The sequence below is a fragment of the Perna viridis genome, chromosome 13 (assembly GCF_037379345.1).
Source record: "Perna viridis isolate PV_CMFRI_1.1 ecotype Kerala chromosome 13, ASM3737934v1, whole genome shotgun sequence".
In the NCBI taxonomy this organism is placed as follows: Eukaryota; Metazoa; Mollusca; class Bivalvia; order Mytilida; family Mytilidae; genus Perna; species Perna viridis.
Window position 1 is genome coordinate 25,052,134 of NC_142457.1, and position 21,262 is coordinate 25,073,395.

The window sequence follows — 21,262 nt, forward strand, 5'->3', positions numbered from 1 at the left end:
CGTCTGAATATAGCTGAAATAATGCTGCTCAGACGTTAAACCCCAACAAACAAACAAATCCCCCCCAACTCGCAAATGATGTTGATATCGAACAGCACTCAAAACTGCTTACAACGTATAATGCCACACATTAAATTTAAAATAAATATAACAACTGGGAGCCGAGATATTGTGACGAAATTCGGAATGACGGACAAGTTAATACATGTATACCACCCACTCTTTTTAGTGGGGTATATAACTCTGATAAGAATGCAACATTTCTTCTAAAATAAAGTATACTTGTCCATGCAAATTTAACCCAAGAAACCCTTGCACACTTAATAAACAAAAAAAAAGGTCCTCATGAAACTTTTGAAATGAAATCATGTATCTACATGTTCGAGCATTTTAATTGATTAAACAATTCATATAGTATAATCTTAAAATGGAAAAAAATGTATACAGCTCGTTAAATGTAAGAAATAGTTCACTATTTGAAGTATTCGTGCAAGGCAGAGAAAAAGTACTGGTAGTGATTAAACATGTTTGGTAAAGGTATACGACAAACATTTTTCTTTACAAATGCTTGGCGAAGTTAACGTCATATTTCACCGTATATAGCTGTCTGTAAACATATTTTTCAATCACACCGGCGTTTTTGGAGTCTTGCTTTGAGAATCCTAGCATTTCTATTGGTGGTGGCAGCGGTGGGATATTCCAATTTATAAATATTGAACACATGAGATAAAACCGTAATTTGACATCGCTTCTTTGGTACGTTTGATGTGAGAAAATGAATTAATGATATGAGTTACAACTTTCCAAACTCAGAGGACGTGAATTTTCCAATAGACGAATAACATTTAAGACAGATTCCACTTTCTTTCTTGTGGTACACAGAACAATGTGCCTCAGCCTCTGACAACTTCTTGTTGATTTTTTGTTGGACTTTTTCAAATAGTCTAAGTCTTCCCATGAATATCTTTGTGGTGGTGGTCGGCGAAAGATCGTAGAATTCAGAATTATTTTCCAAAATTTCGGAAGATGTTCTGGTTGCCTGTTCGATTGCTTTCTCATTCACCTTATCCAGTCTATAGTGGTCTGCAAGTTTCATAAACCATATCAATTTGTCAACCGAAAGATTTTTCTGCACCTTTTCAAGAAGTCGAAGCATGAATTGACAGCATCTATTTTTTAAAGTTGTTACTTTATATTCCTCAGAGAGCTTTAGTAATACGGATAGATTTTCATCTACAATAGAGAAAAGTATTAGATCAATGTACAGGCAAAATTCTGGAACATCGTTCGTCGTGTTACATTTGTTTGTCTATCAGTCTGTCCTATTTGTGTTTTAATTATTGGAATAGAATGCTTGTTAAACAAAACGCATGTACGTGAATAAGACAATCTTGTTCTCAACCAAAGTAATTATAACACTAAGACCTGTATGCCTATACGGGAGGAGTTTTCCTCGTACTTTGTAATTTTAGGATAGTAAATTCAATTTGATATCATTCCGGCATCATTGAATTGTTTATGTACACTGTATGCAGAAAAAAAGACAGATATAGACCCAACTAATGGGGTGCTTTCAACTTTTAAATGAGATAAAAGCATAAGCATAATATAGTAACTATTCAAAATTAATGCATTCACATAAAAAATCCGATAAACATCCGACACTGTAAAAATACTAAAGCCCAGAAACCGGCAAATCCTTACCTGATATAGGTTTTAAGCTATCTGGATATACAGAATATAAAAATTCCAACATCTCATCATATTTTTTTCCTGAAAGAGGAATTTCAAAAAGTGAAAGTTCCCGTGCACGTTTTTCAAACATATCCTTAAAAACTGGGGAGATGATCGACAACACTAGTCTTGAAACATACAAGGGTTTTCCCTCTACAATCAAACGCATGTCGGATGTGTCAGATGCACGTGCGAACGGATGCGTGCCCTCGTGCGATAAAACGGACGAAGCAGACGATGTCGACAACTTCCTTTGTCCATTTACATAATTTTCATTTTCGTCCCTGTCATTTAATGGTAGTGCAGGAATATCCTTTGGTGAAGTAGGTTCGGTGGTGTCATGATGCTTAAAATCCAGTTCTACAGTTTCTTTTGATGAAAAAGCTTCATCAAATTTAGTTTTGTATTCGACTTTGTCATTTTCGTCCATTTCAGAATAGTCCGCCATTAGTTCAACTTATAGCTTCTCTATCGTTGTTTTATTCGAGGTCGCAAATCGAATACTTGATTAAGTTCCTTTGGCTGCCACAATAAAACGGATAGATGATTCCAAAAAGAATTTAATTGACGATGTTTAGATCTTTTGTTGAAAATATTAAATTAAATGACGTTATCTGTTAATGAATCATTAATTGAAATAAAACGCCATTTAAAGTTCCTATTGGTCCAACCTTGTATTATTCGCATTTTACACATTTGTACAGGAAAGGATGCCTTATATTAAATATGGATCAAATTCAAACGAAATTTATAAGCGGATGTTTTGCTGTGCTTTGTAATATTGCAGTCGAACAAATGCATTATCGTCAGAATCGATGACAAAATGTCCTCTTTTTACTGTGTATTTCACGGAGTTTGAGCGTCAATATGTAGGAAAGCAAAATTTAGTCCGAATACATGTAGAAGATGGTAAAATGATATACTTCATTATTATTCACAATGTGGTTCAGCGAAAGGGACATATAGTATTGGCTTAAAGGGGGTTTCCAGGGGCGAATTCAGACACTTTAAAAAGGAGGGGCGCCAGCCGGGGTTCCACAGAAAAAGGGGGTGCTAGGACATTATTTACCATTTTTTTGGGTCAATTTTACTTATGAAAATGGCAAATTTTTCAATAAAAAGGATGGGTGCCAACCTCTTGCACACCCCCTGGATCCACCAATGGTTTCCTACATCCTCATCTAAAATTCAAAATATGATATAAGGATAGGGAAACCGGCGTCGACATCGATGTTAATTAACCACATCGTAGATTGTATCCTGAAAATATCACCGAGATCCTTGTGCCCAACTCCTATCTTGACGGCCTACTTTTAGAAGCCGACGGTAACGCTGACCTTTCGGAAAAGTTGTACGACTAACGCAGCATTAATTTCCCAATCAGTATCGCGCACTTTCAATATAACTGTTGAAATATTACATCCGCACCTAGGTAATTCAGAATGAAGAGTTTCTAATTTATGATGACTAAGTCTAAATCTTCGAACTGGGCATGGCTACCTTGGGAGATTAATTTGATAACACCTTCAGGTATTTGGACAATATAGATTTGCTCGTAACAACGACGACTTCAATATTTCTACTAAAGATATATATCCTGTATAGAACTTTCTTTGAATAAAGCAAATATTGAATTTCGTTTCTTGATACGAGTAGGTTGATTTTTCATTCCTTATACAGCAAACTATCTGTTTTCAGTTGGTGACGTCCCATTGTCACGTACATATCACAAATGTAACAATGGATCGGCTTTTAACGAAAGAAATCTGTATATAACCGAGAAATTAATACATCAAGGTTCACAATTTTTTTAACCGACAAAAGGAACTCATTCTCAAATACATTTGTACTTGGTGTGAGGGTTTCCTAGTCGTTCACTGAAGACCTATGGATGGCCTTGGGCTTACATTTTTATCTTGGTGTGATTGTTGTCTCTTTGAAATGTAAGCAATTATAATACAGGTCACCTTCCATTGTTTGACTCATACAAACCTAACTGATGATAAAATCAGATCTCCATTAAGTATGGACCACGTACTTGACGAGAGGGGTAAAGAAATAATTGATCTTCGTACATGTATAAGTAATCAAATGCGTATCATTAATGGAAGGTTGATTGGTGATCTTCATGGTCAATATACTTGCTATAATGTACATTGACAAATCACTGTTGATTATTTGATAGCAAATGAGGAAGTATTAGATCAGATATTATATTTTCATGCGTCTGACTTTTTATCAACATTTTCAGACTGTCACCGTAAAATATCTTTTGAAATTTTAGCAAAATTTTCAGACAAACCTCTTCAAGTAGTTACTTCTTGTTAAGTCCAACCTAATTTCAAATGGACTGAACATTCAATGATTAAATCCAGAAAAGCTTTTATTTCACCAAGTATTCAGAAAAAAATTGATTCTTTTTTAAACCAAAATGCAAGTACATCATATGAAGATATCAATAGAAGAGCTGAAGATTTTTCGGATATTTTATTGTGTACAGCTAATATGTCCCTGAACAGACCTAAATTTAAGTCCAACGGCTCAAAGAATAATTTTTGTACAATAAGGAAAAAAATGGTTTGATGGTGATGTATTTAAAATGAGAGCAAATTTGTTTCTCATGGCAAACTTTATGCCAAATTTTCTAGAGATTCATATCTAAAAGGCAAATATTACAGAAATTATAGAGTCTATAGCAAGACCAGGAAACACAAATACAGATTTTTTTCATGAGTTGTATGCTTAATAGGTTGGACATGCTTCTGATCAGCCCAAAGAGTATTGGAAATTAGTGAATTGTTTAACAAAATTTTGAATAATAGATTTGATAGTTCTCTCAAAAAGCATAAGCTTATTCATGACACTCAGTTAGGCTTTACCAAAAATGCTCGCACTGCTGACAATGTATTTATTTTAAAAAACTCTCATTGATAAATATTGTAGCTCGAATAAAGGTTGATAGTATATGTGTTTTATAGATTTTCGTAAAGCATTCGACAGTGTTGTCCATGCTGGTCTAAAATTAAAATTGTTGAGCATGAATGTTGGTACTAATTTTTATAATATAATTGTTCATATGTATAAGAAGTCAAAACTAAATGTAAAGGTTGGAGATTTTCACCCTGATAAAATCTATATTAACTTTGGAGTAAAACAAGGGGGTAATTTAAGTCCTTCCACTTTAAAATATTTATGAATGACTTTCAAGCATATGTTCTTGGTTGTGAAGATATTGTATCTTTACAAGCTAAAGAACTAAACTGTCTAATGTATGCTGATGAAATAGTATAAATGTCTACATCAGTAAAAGGTCATCAACAAAGACTTGTTAAACTTGAAAGCTATTGCTCTGATTGGTGTTTAAAGGTGAATATAAAGAAGACTAAAATTATTATATTTATCAAGGCAGGAAGAAAAATTCAGGCAAAGTTTTCATTTCAGAACAAGGAGGTTGAGTGTGTATCTTCTTAAAAATATATTAGATAAGTACACATTTTTCAGCATCAGGAAGGTTTAATATTGCAAAAAAAATGAATTATATAATAGGGCACTCAAAGTAATGTATTTGATTGTAGATTAAATGAACCAATCTACAACACTAACAACCAGCTTCTGAATCTCTATTATCGAGATTGATTCGGGATACTCTTTTTATATTTTCGTGATCCGTGATCATGGAAATTTATTTTCTGTGAATCGTGATTGACAAAAAAAAATCAACTCGTGAATCGTGAAATTGAAGATGTACTTTTTTAAGAGTTGGACCGGGAATCAAAACAAGTATGCATCTGATCATACAATAAAACCTGTACTTTTATATAACTCAGAAATTTGGGGAAGTTACAATATTTCATTCAAAAAACTTTGTTCTAGTCAATTTGATCCTGATGATTTTTTCAAGACTCTTCAGTGTGAGAAGCTCCACTTAAAGTTTTTTAAATGTGTTCTTGGTGTGCATAAAAAAGTGTCAATTTTGTTGTTTTATCAGAACTTTGTAGATTTTCTCTGCATTATGATGTTTTAAAATCATTGATAAATTACTGGTATCGACTAGAAAACCTTACTGATTTTGAACTTGTGAAGGATGCTTATTTGTGCTGTAAATCTATTCATCATAGCAACAAATTGTCATGGTATTATATGGTAATTAGAATAAGAGAATATCTAAATATTGACAAAAAATTTAAAGGTTTTGGTCAATTTGAATTTAAAAAGATATTAAAAACATGATCAACACATATAGAGATAGTTTGTACTCCACAAAAGCTAAATTTGAAAATGGCAAATTATGTACGTACTTTAAGTTAAAACAGTATTTTGGTTTTGAGAATTATTTAGCTGAAATTATAAACTTTGAACTAAGAAAATCTATTATTAACTTATGTATTTCAGCTCATAAACTTATGATTGAGATGGGTCGATACTCTAACGTTCCTATAAACGAACGTTTTTGTAACAAATGTCAGGTAAATGCTGTAGGAGATGAAACTCATTTTTTGATAGTGTGTGAAAATTTTTCTAATGATAGAAAGGTTCTTTTTGAGTTGGTTAAAAACGAAGTTTCAAATTTCAAATTTTCAGATAATGAACAAAAAATTATTTATCTTCTTACTTCTCAAAACCAGAAAATACTTAGTGCAGTTGGACAATTTATTTGCAGCAATGTATAATATAACTGTATTATGTAATTGTACTCTTATAACGAATCAATGCTCTTTTCCTCTTTGTATGTATACTATACTCATGTAGCCCCCCGTGGGCCCTTAATTGGCAATAAAATATGTTCTATGGTAGCGCGGGAAGCTCAATACTCACCCAATAAGTTGAATAAACCGTTAAATAAGCTAATTCGTGAGGGATATTGTTGACAAATGGTAAAAGATAGCATTTTTGGGGTATTAACAGGGTCTTTACATAAAAACTAAAACACTATTTTTTGAACCAGTTTTCGGCATGACACAGGATGTGACCTATGATGTACCGTAGTTCTCAATCTCAAATGGGAAAGTTGGGATTGATATTACATACGATGATGACATAACTTTTTGTAGATTTAAACAGGTCTGGAGCTGGACTTCCAACCTCTTACGTTGTAGAAGCAGGGCCAGCTGCAGCATGACCTATGGTTTTATGGATTCCTCGTCGTTCATTTGAGACCAATGGCAATGGGTGGCCTTGACCTGACATTTTTCATACCGTTGGGATTGTTGTCTCTCTGACATATTCACCATTTACATTCTTCTTATACCTGTATAACAGCCATCACTTCGGTTCTACAATGCGATGTGATATAAAGTTGTCGATGAACAAGATATGTTTATTTCCACCATTCATTTTTCTCATACTTGCTAATATACATGTAAACGTACATAAACTCTCAATCGACTAGGTGGTTGTTCTAGAAAGAAGAGGACGATAACTCTTATATGACTGCATGATACATGTTTCCTGTAGAATCCGGGTTACTCATATTGTGATTTTTTTTCCTAAAGCTACATCGCCATATAAACACAAAAGGAAAAGAAAAAAAAACTACTAAGGCAAAAACATTCTAAATTAATTCGCAACTCAATGGAGATCAAGTGAGCGAATCTATAGGTCTGGAATAAATGATTTTTCACAAAGAGAAGTCTTAAGAACAACCCACTGCCGACAGGAAAGTTTGAACCAAATTCGGATTGAGTTACTTCCCTTTTTACATAAAACTGAATTGACGTTACGAAACATTCATTTATTATGCAACTTGTGAACATTTGGAAGGTGTTAATAATAGGTACATTATGCAATCCGACAGATCAAATGGGACCTTTGCATATTTACATACAGTAGGAATGCTTCAGCTCGACTTCTTGGCGCGTCTGCTCTGACCCCGCCCGTTTTTATGAGCGTATTTTAGGTGAGGACATAGCCTGTCATGTCACATCTTATTAAATTATTTTTTTAAATGGAATCTTGAAATATTGTCTTAGGATCGAGACCCTTTAATTGCCCTCAGCCAGTACACATAGGACATGTGCGAACGCATTTGGTTTTATTCTAGAGGTCTCAATGCAAAAAGCCGGACTCAAGGTAACTAACAATTTAAAACGCACTCAAAAATGATGACTGCGGGTATTTTATTCGGCAGGCTAAACCGATCGAGGCCCGTAGCTAATTTTCATAATTACCTACTGTATTCACTATACATATTGCAAGGAGACAAGGATGAGCCAGTTAATTATAAAGCTGATAAAATCCATGCAAGAAAAAAAAAACGTCTTGTAAATGTTGCTGTTTCCAGCTCCCTGATCAAACGAAATGTTTTACAAATCATATATATAGCTTAGATTTAAAATCTTTGCTGAAATATGAAATTGAGATTCCTGGAACAATGGGCTTATACATCTAGGTATGAGGGGAGGTTCTAGGGTCGGAAGCCCATTTATTGTGGAAAATTTTGTTCATTTCGTGCAAAATGTGGGGATAAATACGAGCAAATAACCACAAAGATAATCTCTTTTCAATATTTCTAGATCCGTCACTGGTCTGCTTGAAACTTAGATGCACCGACATTCTGGCGAACATGTTGAAAGTGTAAAAAGACACTTAAATTATACAACAAGACAGATCAAATATGATCTTTTGACCTTTACATGTATCACCAGCAATTAAATCTGCCTAGTCGTCGTCTACAGTCTCAAATTCCACAATGAATGAAAGACATTGATTCATTTTCGGTTTAGAGGACAGTGTCATCGTGGTCACATAAAAATTCCTGAAATATTAATTTGCATATTACACGTGTGTCTGTCTTAAGTTTGTGTAGGGATTCCATTAAGTGGGAGTCGGAAAATTCTCTCTCCAATATTATTCTCGGGCATTGTCAATATTATATATTATAGGCAAATGTTACTTGCAACAATTTGATTGGAAGGGGGTGGGGTTTGGGGGTGGTAGGATATTTGTTCACCGTCACATACGTTATAATTTCGGTCCTTGCTATTTTTCAAGGAGTTATGTCCTCCCTTTTTTAATTCAAAGATCCTCTTCCGTATACTTTTTTTGATAATTAGGAAACCGGACAGCAGGCTGGATTTGAAAAAAAAACGAAATATGATAATATTGAAAGTTTCAATATCAAACGAAACTTTAGAATGTTTCTAAAGTTTAATGTTTACATTCAAAACATGTTTTGAATTCAGAAAAAAGTGTGTTGTCAGGTTGTATGTCTGTATGTATACATTTCTAGTACACTTCTTTTCAGCTGTTAAACTAATATCCGTATATTTACATTAGTATTACCAATAACCTTCCACGAGACTTTATTGTACTGGTTTTGATGTAGATTGTAAATGGTTTTTAAGTCTTTAATGCTATAACTTTGAATCACTCGTCCATCCCCTCCTCATTGAGGAAGCCGAGATTTGCCGAAAGGAAAAGTAGAATATATTTTCAAATAAATGTTTAACTCCGGCTGCTGCTGATAAAATGTAGCCCAAAATAAAATCCCAGCCGCACACCCTCGGAAATAAAATGATCTATGTCTTTCACGCAGCTATGATCCATATTTGTTCCCTATTTTTTATCATGTTACATTGTATAAATTGAAACAAAACATAACTTGAACTATGGAAAGCCAGAGTGGACCCCCCGAAGTTACAAATTTTCTCCCATTGAAACCTATGGGAAAATGTGTAACTTCGGTGGGGGGTCCACTCTGGCTTTCCATATTGAACAGATCAGGTGCATATATAAATACCACAATGGATTATGAATAATCTCTCTATATTCAGTACTGGTTTTGAGAAATTGCCATCTTTCTTCATTAGGATTATATCTTTAAAATATGAATTTAGTTTTTAAAAGAAACTTAAAAAAGGACCTGGTCGAAACAAAAAATAATTAATGAAATATTTGTTAAAACAATAGCCTTCATTTAAATACATCATCGCAGTGGAATAACACCAGACCAAAATACACGTTACAAGTTGTGTCTACGAGGAGGAATGCCTGGCTTGCAAACAGTAAAACAAGTCCGTTTTAAGCATGGACTTCCACTCTATTGGGAATTCCTATATTAAGTCGGAAGTATTGTGCTTAACCTTTTTTCAGAGGTTGGAACACTTCTTTTGTGCCGGAATTCGATAAGGTTCCAATAACCTCTTCCTTTCAACAATATCTATAAGGCAGGTTATCTGGTCAAATTAAGCTGTAGTAGCAGAGGCCGAGGGAGAGCGGGTGTGGCGGTTGGTATCCGCTTTTATTAGAAAATATGTTAATTTTGGGCAAGACTTGGTAAAAGATTCAGCAAGTGATATCACTGATATCCACTTCTATATATAAATTTCTGGATCGGAATGCTACATGATGGTTCTACGTGCATGTAAATATGATTATTGTCACTCTCATATTAAAATACACGCGACTTTTTATAGTCGTCATCATGAACTCGTGGATCGTTGCGGTGTATCCATCAGCACCATGAAAACTGATTTTTTTTTCAAGGTGTCTTAGCTTTCCTTTCCTATTTCGTCTATATATCTTGGACTTGACTTTTTATTGTTTCGTTGTATGTATTATTTCGGTTATTTTATGTTCTATGTTGTATATGTCTGTTTTCCATGTCTAGTTTTGTCTCTGGATTACATTCTTTCGATTTCCGCTAGAATCTTGGTTCCATTGATTACTATCTTTAATCATCGGACGCTGATTAAATTTCTGTATAGATTTCTACCACTTTTTATTTCTAAGTTTTTTTTCTGCAGATTTAATGTTCAGCCTGTAACTGCTGTAAACTATCTTCACTCTATCTTTAAATTGGTATTTTTACACGATTGCTAAAGCTCGTATGTTTGTTAAAATACAAATGTTACCGCCACGTGGAGAAACATCAGTGAATACGAAGGATATTATTCAACAGCAGATATAAGATTTATTTTTGCTGAGTATTTCCTTGTTGTAGTACTCAAAAATATCACAATTTCAAAAATTTTACAGTCGTTAGAGGTCCTATTCTCCTTGTATTGCAAACTTTGTCATTTTCATGTATAAAATTGACAAAAATGGCAAATAATGTCCCCCTTTTTCTGAGGAATCCGGCTGGCAACCCTTTTTGAAAGTGTGGGGATCCGGCCCTAACGCCTTTGTTAAAGCTCCACGCATATTTCGGACGCCTTGTAAATCTTGTAAAGGAACGAATGAGTGTCGTTTTAAATATTAATAGCGGTAAACAGAGAATGCATATAGGCTATTCACTGATTATTTCGTTAAAACACAAGATAAAAGTCATTGTTCGACACTTAAAGTGAAATAATAAGCTCACTGGTGTGTTTCGATTTAGAATTTAAAAAAATCTTTAACCGACATAAATATCATTGAAATTTGAAAACTAAACCACTCTATAAAGGAACCTTGTACTGTGATGTTTTGTTATTTTTTTATTTCGTATTAATAGAGATAAATATTGTCAAAATTACGTAAGGCTCATAAATATGTACATCCGAACAAAGAATTTTAATTTACTAATCTTTTGAACAGTACTGGTTTTCCTTGATGGATGTGTTTTTAACCAGAGGGCTTTATCAAATCTTACGTTAATTTGACCTGAATTAACATTTGAACTTCGGTTGTAGAGATTGTGTGATTGTGTCTGTCTGTGAATTTCCCATTCATGACAATTTTGTGGGATTTTATCGTGTTTTAGTATTCGAATTTTCGGATTTTAACTGTAAAATATGGAAACACGGAACGTACATGTCGCACCGGAATTTCCTGTACACATGACTGAATTCTTGATCTGATAGTTTTGACAAGAAATATGTAAAATGTCACAGAAAACATATACGTCTTCAATCTATGTGAAATTGGGTAAGTAAGGCCATTTTAGGCAATATTATGAACAGTATTATCCTATAATGGTTGTAAAAGATTTATGGACATCTGTTTAGGCAACATTTAGATAATAACAGAATATGAATTTGAGTATTAAAGTAACAAATTGCTCATAGGCCGACGAAAAGGGGCACACTTATGTTTGAAATGTTATGTTGGTTATATTGTAAATCACAGGAGTGACCCCGGGCCAGTCAGCGCCCCTTTTAGGAATTTTTGGATCTGCCACTGGTCAATTTGTTGGAAATAATGATGCTTATAATCTAGGTTGTATCAAATGACTCTTCGATGCATATGTGGATAAAAAGGATAGAGGGGCTCTTTTCTCGGAAGAGGCCACTCGTCGGCACGTGCTCGTCGGTCAGTCAATGTCCCCCTTTTCAGAATTTCTGGATCTGCCTTTTTTTTAAAATCAGTGTGTTCCTTTATCATAGACAAAACTTTTTTTTGATAATTCCAATAGTTATTCTTTAGTTGTTGTACATACGTATATCAGTAAACCAAATTGCCCGAGGTCGGAGTGAATTCAGTTCCTGGTGTGATCCTAGTGCTACTGCTGACCCAGCGCTACTTTTCCTTCCCCTTCCCTATGATATCCCCTGGTATCTCAAATGGATTACGAATGTTTAAGCGCCTTGAAATATAGAAATTTAAATATGGTAAGCATATTGGCTATAGTTATTAACCTTTTGTGGTTGGAAGGGATCTACGTCAAATTAAGCGATTGACATAGACAGAAACGGCCGGGAATGCAAATTTTGCCTGTGGAGTTAAAATCTCTCTTATTTCATTTTTTGTTGAATTTACTTACTGATATCGCAACTAACATTTTTGTCATTGAAAAAACTAACATTTTAACAAGTGGATGCTGATTGAGGGGATTAACACAGGGGAGTGTAATGGACTTTTTTCACATTTCAGTTTTCATTGCCCTTTATGGCCCCTTATTCACTCAAACACTTTTTATTACAATATTCCATAATTATGTTAAAACATTGAAAATAACCAGAAATTAATAAACACTACTTCAATAGATAATCAAACAAATTATTTAGTTCGCAAAAATTGTATTATTAACCAAGAAAAAGAGCCCTTTTTGTATATATCTCTGGATCCGCTACTAGCAGTTTAGAATCTGTCAAATCTTCATATTATCAGTGTTTGGTTGAAGGAACATCCTCCGGTAAATGACTCAAATTGAATTAACAGGAAAGGTGTTATCCTCTAAACAAATGAATAGTCTATTGATGACTATTACTGGTTAACAGTTACCTTAAAGGACTGGATGTAAGAATAAAGTCAGATCTACACAATAGGTGTATACATTTGTCATTCATTTGTTCCTCAGATAATAATACAGGAGTCAAAATTTACTTTCATGTCTTGGACCAGTGGCAGATCCAGAGGGGATGAGGGGGTGGGGGGTGTTGCAGGCGGTTGGCACCCCCTTTTTATTAGAAAAATATTACCTTTTTCTTGTGTAAAATTGACAAACAATGGCAAATAATGTCCAAACACTCCATTTTCTCTGAGAAACCTTGGCTGGCACCCATCCGTTTCAATGTGTCTGGATACGGCCCAGTTGGGCATTTTTTTGCATCCCAATGGCCAAATGATACATGCAGGTCCTCTGTAAAAATGTTAGAGTAAACATAAATGTGGAAGGTCAAGGTCCTAGGTAAATGGTGCATTGTATTTCAAAAGTTCTGCATCAGAAATTGAGGGTTCCCAACCTCTGACAAGAGTGCTATGATTTGACCCCTCTGATATATTCTCATTAAGACTAGTTTTATTGCTAAATATGTAGTTAATGCTGTATATACCAAGTACATGTACATTATTGTGAAGGCTTGATTAGACTGAAAACTTACTTTTTCTGACAAAACTGAGCCCACTTAATTTTCCAATTTTTGAACATAAGTCACTCAGCAGGGATAAATATTAAGAAATACAAGCTAGTAGCCCAGACTATATTTTAGTTACTTATTTTTATATGTTAATCTAAATTTTATCCAGAAGTTAGGTAGCCCAGCTCAAAATTTTTATCCCAGAATCTAAATATACAGATTAAATTGTTCTCATGTGTCTATAAAGTATTTTTTTAGTTTTTTTTTGAGCCAGCAGTTATTGCATGCATTCGGTTATGAGTCCAGGTCTGGAGTAATTAATTTTTGCTGTGAATGCATTTTGTGCAGCAGAACATTCAAGCAAAACCAAAAGAAAATAATTTCTGTACCTTGTTTATTGATTTGTTTCTTCATAGTTCACAAGACCCAAAACATTCTATCATGATGTGAAGAAGTTTTTTTATTTTGAACCTCGGAAGCCTCTGATTAAATGCTCAAATTAAGTAAAAGGTAATATAATATCTTCCAAGACTTAAAATTTTACAGAATTTAACTTTTTATCTATTTTAAAAAGATGTTTTATTTCTGTATAAATGGCTCAGCATTTTGGACTTGGTTTCTAAATTTTGTTCAGTTTTCAGTCATACAGCTAGGCTGAAAAGATTCACACTGCATTGTTGTGGCTTTTTAAAAAAGTAGTACATAAGTGAAAGATCCCCTGTATGTTTACATGTATTAAGTGGATAAGGGTTTTATAAACCATTCATTGACACATAAATATATTGAGTAAATATTGACATTTGTCGTTATCTTTCGGTGGTACGTAGATTAATAACATTACATACATGTATACTGAGTACTGAACCTGGCTGGGGTCAAAGCTGTTTTGGTTTAGCAGATAGACTCCCAGCAAACCTAGAACATATGCATAGATACATTTAGACATTCAGGACCAGATCCATTTTGAACTGGCCTTTATTAGAAGGAGTCTGCACATTTTTGCCCTCAGATTACAAAAAAAAAATTGCAAAATTTTCCAACAAAAATAAGGGGAGGATTACAACCCCAGGAACAACCCAGGATCTTTCAGCGAATTTTTAGTAACATTAAGGTACTCTGAAATTGATCCTATTGGTTAAAGCCTCTTATGGTGTAGTGGATCAGAGGTTCAAGTTTTCTTTCAAAAATTGAAGGTCTTGGACTTTTCAAAGTATTAAAATCAATGGTCCACTTGAGGAAAACCAAAAGTCCTCAATTAAGCGTCAATGAAAATGGTCCAGGACTTATGTAAATGAAATTTCAAAGGCCATAGGTTGGGACATAGTTGAGAATCATGGTTCGGCTGCTGCTGCTAGTTTGAACCCTTGTTGATACATGTACATTTTCATATCTCCCTTAAAACCTGAACCTACAATTATGGTGCAGTAGGTACATACATGCATGTTTTTTTCTGCAGGCCTATAACCTGAAGGCACTAGATTCATGTAGTCTTCTATGAGACTAAAATTACTCTGGTTACTTGTCGACCAAGCAGGTTCAAGTATGTTTGGTATGTTAAAGGTTAAAGTTAAGGAAATGGGACATGAAAAAAGAGTAAGTGCTGAACATAACATGTACAAATAACATTAGCCGTGCATGGTTTGTTTGAGAAGTTCTCTAAATGTATTATTTATGTGGATTCTGTCAAATTGAACACATTTGCAGGTACTTAATTTTGCTGTTATGGAAATTGATAGATCCATGCATGATCATCATATCATATCAACATCTGCCCCTGGTCTAGTCGATTTATCATAGCATAACATCAAATGTAGGTACATGTTGCCTCCGTAGGTATTATAATTGTTTTGAATACTGACCTGTGTCTCTTTTGGTGTGGTGTATTTACCCCTGTAAACCTCTCACATCAACAACATTACACCTTAGAGTCTTCGTAGGAATTATAATTGCACTGGGTACTGACCCTGTCAGCCATGGGTTCAAATATGCTTTGGTAAAGAAGATATGCCAATGTAAACTTAAAAAGTAAACATTATAGACACTTGTAGCCTGTGATACATGCACCAGGGCTTCAAATTATCAGTGGTCCAAGTTCCAGAACCCTGCATTGTTGAACCAGGGACTTTGAATTAATTTTTAACTAAGCCCTTGAACTCCAATCTATTTTCCTTGAGAAGGCCTTTGATTTGATTTTGAAAAAAAATACTTGACCTATTACACTTGAAAGAAACTTTAAATCTCTGGATGCTGAGTTTGTTAACTGAACTGAGTAGCCTATGACACTGAGTTTGTTGCCAGAACTGAGTAGCGTGAGACACTGGGTTCATTTCCTGAAATGAGTAACCTATGACACTGACTTCATTTCCTGAACAGAGTAGCCTGACACTGAGTTTGTTTCCTAAACTGAGTAGCCTAAGACACTGAGTTTGTTTCCTGAACAGAGTAGCCTAAGACACTGAGTTCGTTTCCTAAACTGAGTAGCCTAAGACACTGAGTTCGTTTCCTGAACTGAGTAGCCTATGGCAATGGGTTCAGTTTCTGAATTGAGTATCCTTTGACACTGTGTTCAGTTTGGGTGTGAATGACTCATTTCTCAAAGATATTCCTGTGTGCAGATTTCCCAATTATTACCCCTAATTAATACCCTGCATTTAGCTGTTTAGTCTGGTGAATCATTTTGAAAAATCTGTACATGGACTGTTGGGCACTGACCTGATGAGGTCAAGTCTATTATGAGTATTAATGGATTATCCCCCTTTGTAAACATGCATAAACCATTAACGTATTTAAAATTTCGTTTACCGTTCAGATCAAATCTGAATCAAGTTTATGCTGCAGTTTATGTATTTTAAAATCTTGCAATCACAAGTATGGATTATAAGGTACTATAATTGTATCAAAGGAATATGTGCTTGTGCTTGTGTGAAAAAATTGGCTTGAAAGCAAATAAAAACTAAACAAATGACAGACCACTGTCTAATTTTTCAAAATTTTTTGGGTAAAGTTTTGAATTTTGACAAATATCAATAAATAAGACATGTCGGTCCTCCAGAAAAATCGGGTTATTTTGTCAATTTTATAAGCAATCTTAGACATTTTTTTAGGGTTTTGATGTACTTATTGACATTATAAACTTCTTTCCTTTGTTACATTAAATGTTCATGTTATATCAGAATAGTTGCCAACACTACCAGTTAAGCACTTCCAAATTTTAATTTCAACATTTTTGTTGTATCTTAGAATGATACAATTATGATAACATTCTCTTTGATCTCTCAGACCAGGACATTCTTTCGGCCATTATAAACAAGATCAACAATTTATGTGGTTTAGGCCAACCTTACAAGAATATCTGTTTCCAGGGCCCTTTCTGACTTTACTATAATGACTTTTTCAGGGGTTGCATCTACAGCTTTTCAGTACCACTTCCTTTACTTTTAGTATTGAATGTTCTTTTAAAAATTAATGTGGATGTTTGCACAGCCTTTTTGACAGTCAACATGACTAAAAAGATTATTTGTGGTATGCAGACCATTTAATTTCTCTTTTTTGAGATACTGAGATTAAATTTTTGAATTTACCTAGCAAGAATTTCTTTTTAACCTTTCAATTAAGTAGACACTATTATTTATTGTGGTTTATGAAAAGCCACCATGACAGTGTAGGCCAAATTGAATTAATGTTGTGGTTGCTGGGGTTATTTTGAATGGCCTACCCAATGGTGACATTTAAAGACATTTCTGTTGTTTACTTTTTATGAGATACATTAAACATTGCTTTGAAGAGATCCAAATATCAGACTAAGGATTGTTGTCTACTTAAGGCAAGGGGGTCAGTTTACACATTTTCAAAACACATTTGCACTGACATAAAGGGATTTCACATGTCTGGCTCACACATATTGCCAGTTAATTCAGAATTCTTTTTAGTTAGGTTTCAGCTTGTTGACATGAAATGGGTTATTTTTACAGGGCAGGATATTCAGTTGTGGATTTAAGGAAAGGTGTACAAACCAAACTGAAATTATGGAAAAAATAATTTGGTTTGGATGAAATCTTGATTTTTCACAAGTTCCTCCTAGAAAATGTCCTTGTCTTGTTCAGCCTTCAATTTTACTTACTCTAGCCCTAACCGGGAAACATGGATCCCCCTATATTTTTGTGGATTTTTTTTTCATTTTTTACAATATTTGATAACATTTTTTTTTGGATTAGGTGATGGACAATATGAAAACTGAAAAATTAACTTTCACACAACCCTAAAGGTCTTACTAATGTATTTGGTGCATAAAAGAATTTTATCCTTACCAGTAGCTTAAGGAAAGTATGATTTGTACAGGTGCGAATCCAAGGACTGGCGTACCTGGCACACACCCCCCCCCTAAATCAATAAGAAAAAAAATTTTCACCACAAGTTTCACCCCATAAAATATTTTGCCTTGCTATGCACAGCATTTACTTCAATTAACACCCCCACCTAATCTCAAATCCTGGATCTGCCCCTGTTGTATGAATTTTAAAATAGATAAAACTATGCAGTTGTTCTATCATAAATCTACAATTTAAATGCAAAGATTTGTTGTACTTTACAAGTATGTGTCAAGTTGTTTATGAGTTTCAGTGTTTATAAAAAGGGGGAAATTGAAGGTATATTTCTCATACCAGTAATCTCCTGTCTCTCTGCATCAATGTTTAATAAACCCCCATCACGTTGGAGAGAGGAGTTACACTGTTTTACATGTGTCTGCCATTCTATCATTCCCTAACACGTTTTTTTCATAAGGTTAACACAATTCTCAGCTTCTGTAAATCGCAGGCTGTTGATATTCTATACAAAGCTTCATATAGGTATACTGTATCTAAGATGCATTTTTGTACTCGTATGACATCAACTTCCTGTTTGCCAAAAATATAAGCAGTACTTTTCTTTTTATCGTGATGTTGCTTCTGAGAGTTAGCACAATACAGATTATGATTCAGCACCACAAAAGTACAACAAATACAGAGAATATTCTTAACTTGCAATGTCTTTGATATCAATGATATCTCAAACAGTTAAGAATTTTCTCAAACTTAAGTAATTTTTCAAGTTTTGTGGCTCTGGGGCTGGTTCAGGTTGTCAGACCATTTCAAAACAGAATATACATGTATGGCTGGTCAATCGTTCCCATTCTTAAATGCATGAAATATCATAGGAGATAAAACAATAATCAAAATCAATCAATCAATCAATCAATCAATCAATCACAGGTTTCCTTTGTTTTGCCCTTGTTTTTATTTTAAGATACTTTAATTATACATGTAACATTTTAGTTTCTGATAATTTTACTTTGATATTTCTTGAACGGTACATGTAGCCTCATCAACTAAATAGATGTGAACTTTGCAACAAAATTACTGGATTACCATACCAAAAGTGAAATTAAAAATTTGCCCTGTTTTCCAAATGTAAATCCCCATTTCCAAATGAATATTGTAAACTTCCTTTTTGTGAAGTTTCATTATCACAAAATGGCACAAGTTTTACTTTATTTATTGAGACCTTGTTTTCCTGTATAGTGGTAGTAAATATTAGATTTCGTCTTTGACAAAAATCTGATACTATCTCTTTGTTAGTACTTTTGGTAATTAATCTTTTAAGTAAAAGCAAATCTTGCAAGATATTGATTTCCAACGGCAAAGTCCGAAATCATTTTTGAATTGGTTTGTAAACATGCAATTTTCTTAACGAAAAAGGTATTTAAATTATTCTGAGTGTGTAAAAAACCCTCCATTGATTAAACTGCACACCTCCTCAGTTTACAAACGTGTCTAATTTTGACACAGTATGCTTGAATAGTGGAAGTAACAATCCAGTTTAAATTAATTTGAGCGAATGATTTCATTAAATATAATTTAGTACATGTTGATGGTTTCTATGTTTTGGTATCTTGGTTTACCTTTAAAACTTATTTTTTGCAACCACGAACCCCATTTGCAAGCGGTTCATTTATTATACATTGTATCATAAAAAGTGAAAGAACATGGAAAAAAGTAATACAAAATGTCCGGCATAGGCTGTCAGAATTTCTGGACCCTTGCATACAAGTTCCAAGTGAGGGCATAATGCCCCCCCTTTTCAAAGATAAAAACTGAAAAAAACTATTGTAATCTACTTAATATTGTATTGAATATGGCAGTTTATTCATTAAACATGTCATAATCTGGTTTCCTTTTATACTGATTCTTACATTATTATGCCTCCCCTGTATAAAATCCTGGATCCACCCCTGAAAGAACTTTTTTTGTGGATATTGATTTTAATGGATTGCAGACAAATTGTTGGTTCATGGATTTTTGAATTCGTGGTTGACATTTCCCACAGTACAGATAAACAGGAAATATACAATTTGTCAGGAATTGAATTTTGTTGTTCGAGTCAACCACGAAATCCCTGAAAATTTGTACCCAACTATTACAAGCATTTTCACAGTTAGTCATATCATTATAGTATGCATGTTAGAAAGAGTTTTAGACACGAAATTCAATTGAAATTGAATCAGCATAGTGAAACTTGATTGCATGAATTTTGAGTTCTAGAAACTTTGTTTGTTTGTTTGTTGGGGTTTAATGCCCGAGCAGCAATATTTCAGCTATATTCATGCGAGAGTTCTAGAAACTAAACATACGGGTATATATCCACCTTAAAAGCCTCTGATTTCAGTGCTATTGTGATATTAAGACGAATTCTAAGCCTTGCACTCCACATGATGTACATGTATACATGATATTGAGTTCTTCTAACTACCTACAGTAATTGACTCACATTTCAACCTAATCTTGATATTAAGAAGCTTGAAATTTCATTTCTGCATGACTAAATAGAAAAAAGTCAAGATCAAAAACTGTAAGATGTTGTGGTTACATCTGTCATGTAGAAGTTACATTGATACAAAACCTCTGTCTTCTGTAAATGAAAGATGAGAACATATAATTATATGTATCTCACTTAATATCATGATCTTACATGCGTTTTAACGCTGCTGTTCAGGGAAAGGTTGTTTAAAACACTGGATGGGTTGTTTGCTTGTGTTCATTTGATATGAAACTCAGTGAATGGCGTAATTGTCAGAGATGTATCTTATATTGTTAAACATTTCGTCCTTTTTGGATGTTTGGGAAGATAAGTTGTCCAGAAAGCTATATCACTGCTTCTTAAAAATGTCTTTTGGAAGCTTACACAGGTGCAAAATTGATTTTTTTTCACCTGTCATAAGTCAGGAATTCCTGACCTTTGTATGCCTTGTTTGGTTTTCATCTTAGTTGAATTTTTATGTTACTTGAGTATATAGGGGAAAGAGTAATCAAGGGAACCAAGGTTATAGCGGTAATCAGAAGAATGCAATCCAGGGACATGGAAGACAGACTTACACAAAAAAGAACATGAAGTAACTAAAATCAAACATACAAAGTAACAAAAGCAAATGAGCAACTCGGACTCCACTAAAAACTGGGAGCATGGACCAGGTGCACCGGTAGGGTAAGCGTCTTCTGCTTTTCTAGAAACACCCACCGAGTTGCTTATAAAAAGTCAAGTTCGGGGTAGACAAACGAGGGAAGGAAAACTATGACCCGTTGAATAAATCAGTTTTCATGGTGCAGATGGATACACCGTAACGATCCATGAGTTCATGTTGACGACCATAAAACTTCTGTAGTGATGACTTCAATCTTGTAGCAACATAACCCTGTTCTAGAAGTCTATTTGTTGGAGTTCTAGCGCAATGCAAAAAGTCTGCGTAGTTTCGGCAAGCTCTGGCATAACGTATGAAT

At 34.1% G+C, this 21,262-nt stretch overlaps 2 protein-coding genes across 5 annotated transcripts in view; one reads left to right on the forward strand and one right to left on the reverse strand.

Annotated features, from left to right (window-relative positions):
- Positions 1-335: 335 nt before the first annotated feature.
- Positions 336-2,567, reverse strand: LOC148600080 (BTB and MATH domain-containing protein 38-like). The gene is made up of 2 exons (XM_088559280.1): positions 1,705-2,567; positions 336-1,233 (listed from the first exon to the last, which is right to left on the reverse strand). Exons 1-2 carry the CDS (start codon positions 2,180-2,182, stop codon positions 794-796), a joined length of 918 nt encoding a protein of 305 aa, XP_088415406.1. The 5' UTR covers positions 2,183-2,567; the 3' UTR covers positions 336-793.
- Positions 2,568-11,106: 8,539 nt separating this feature from the next.
- LOC148600081 (uncharacterized) overlaps positions 11,107-21,262 on the forward strand; it is a 103,896-nt gene continuing 93,740 nt past the window's right edge. For 3 of the 4 annotated variants that reach the window (XM_088558052.1, XM_088558054.1, XM_088558053.1), the window contains exon 1: positions 11,108-11,580. In XM_088558052.1, coding sequence (XP_088414178.1) covers positions 11,538-11,580 — 43 coding nt within the window. In that variant the 5' untranslated portion in view covers positions 11,108-11,537. Of the gene's footprint in view, positions 11,581-21,262 lie in introns of all 4 variants that reach the window. The other variant, XM_088558055.1, reaches the window with a different exon arrangement.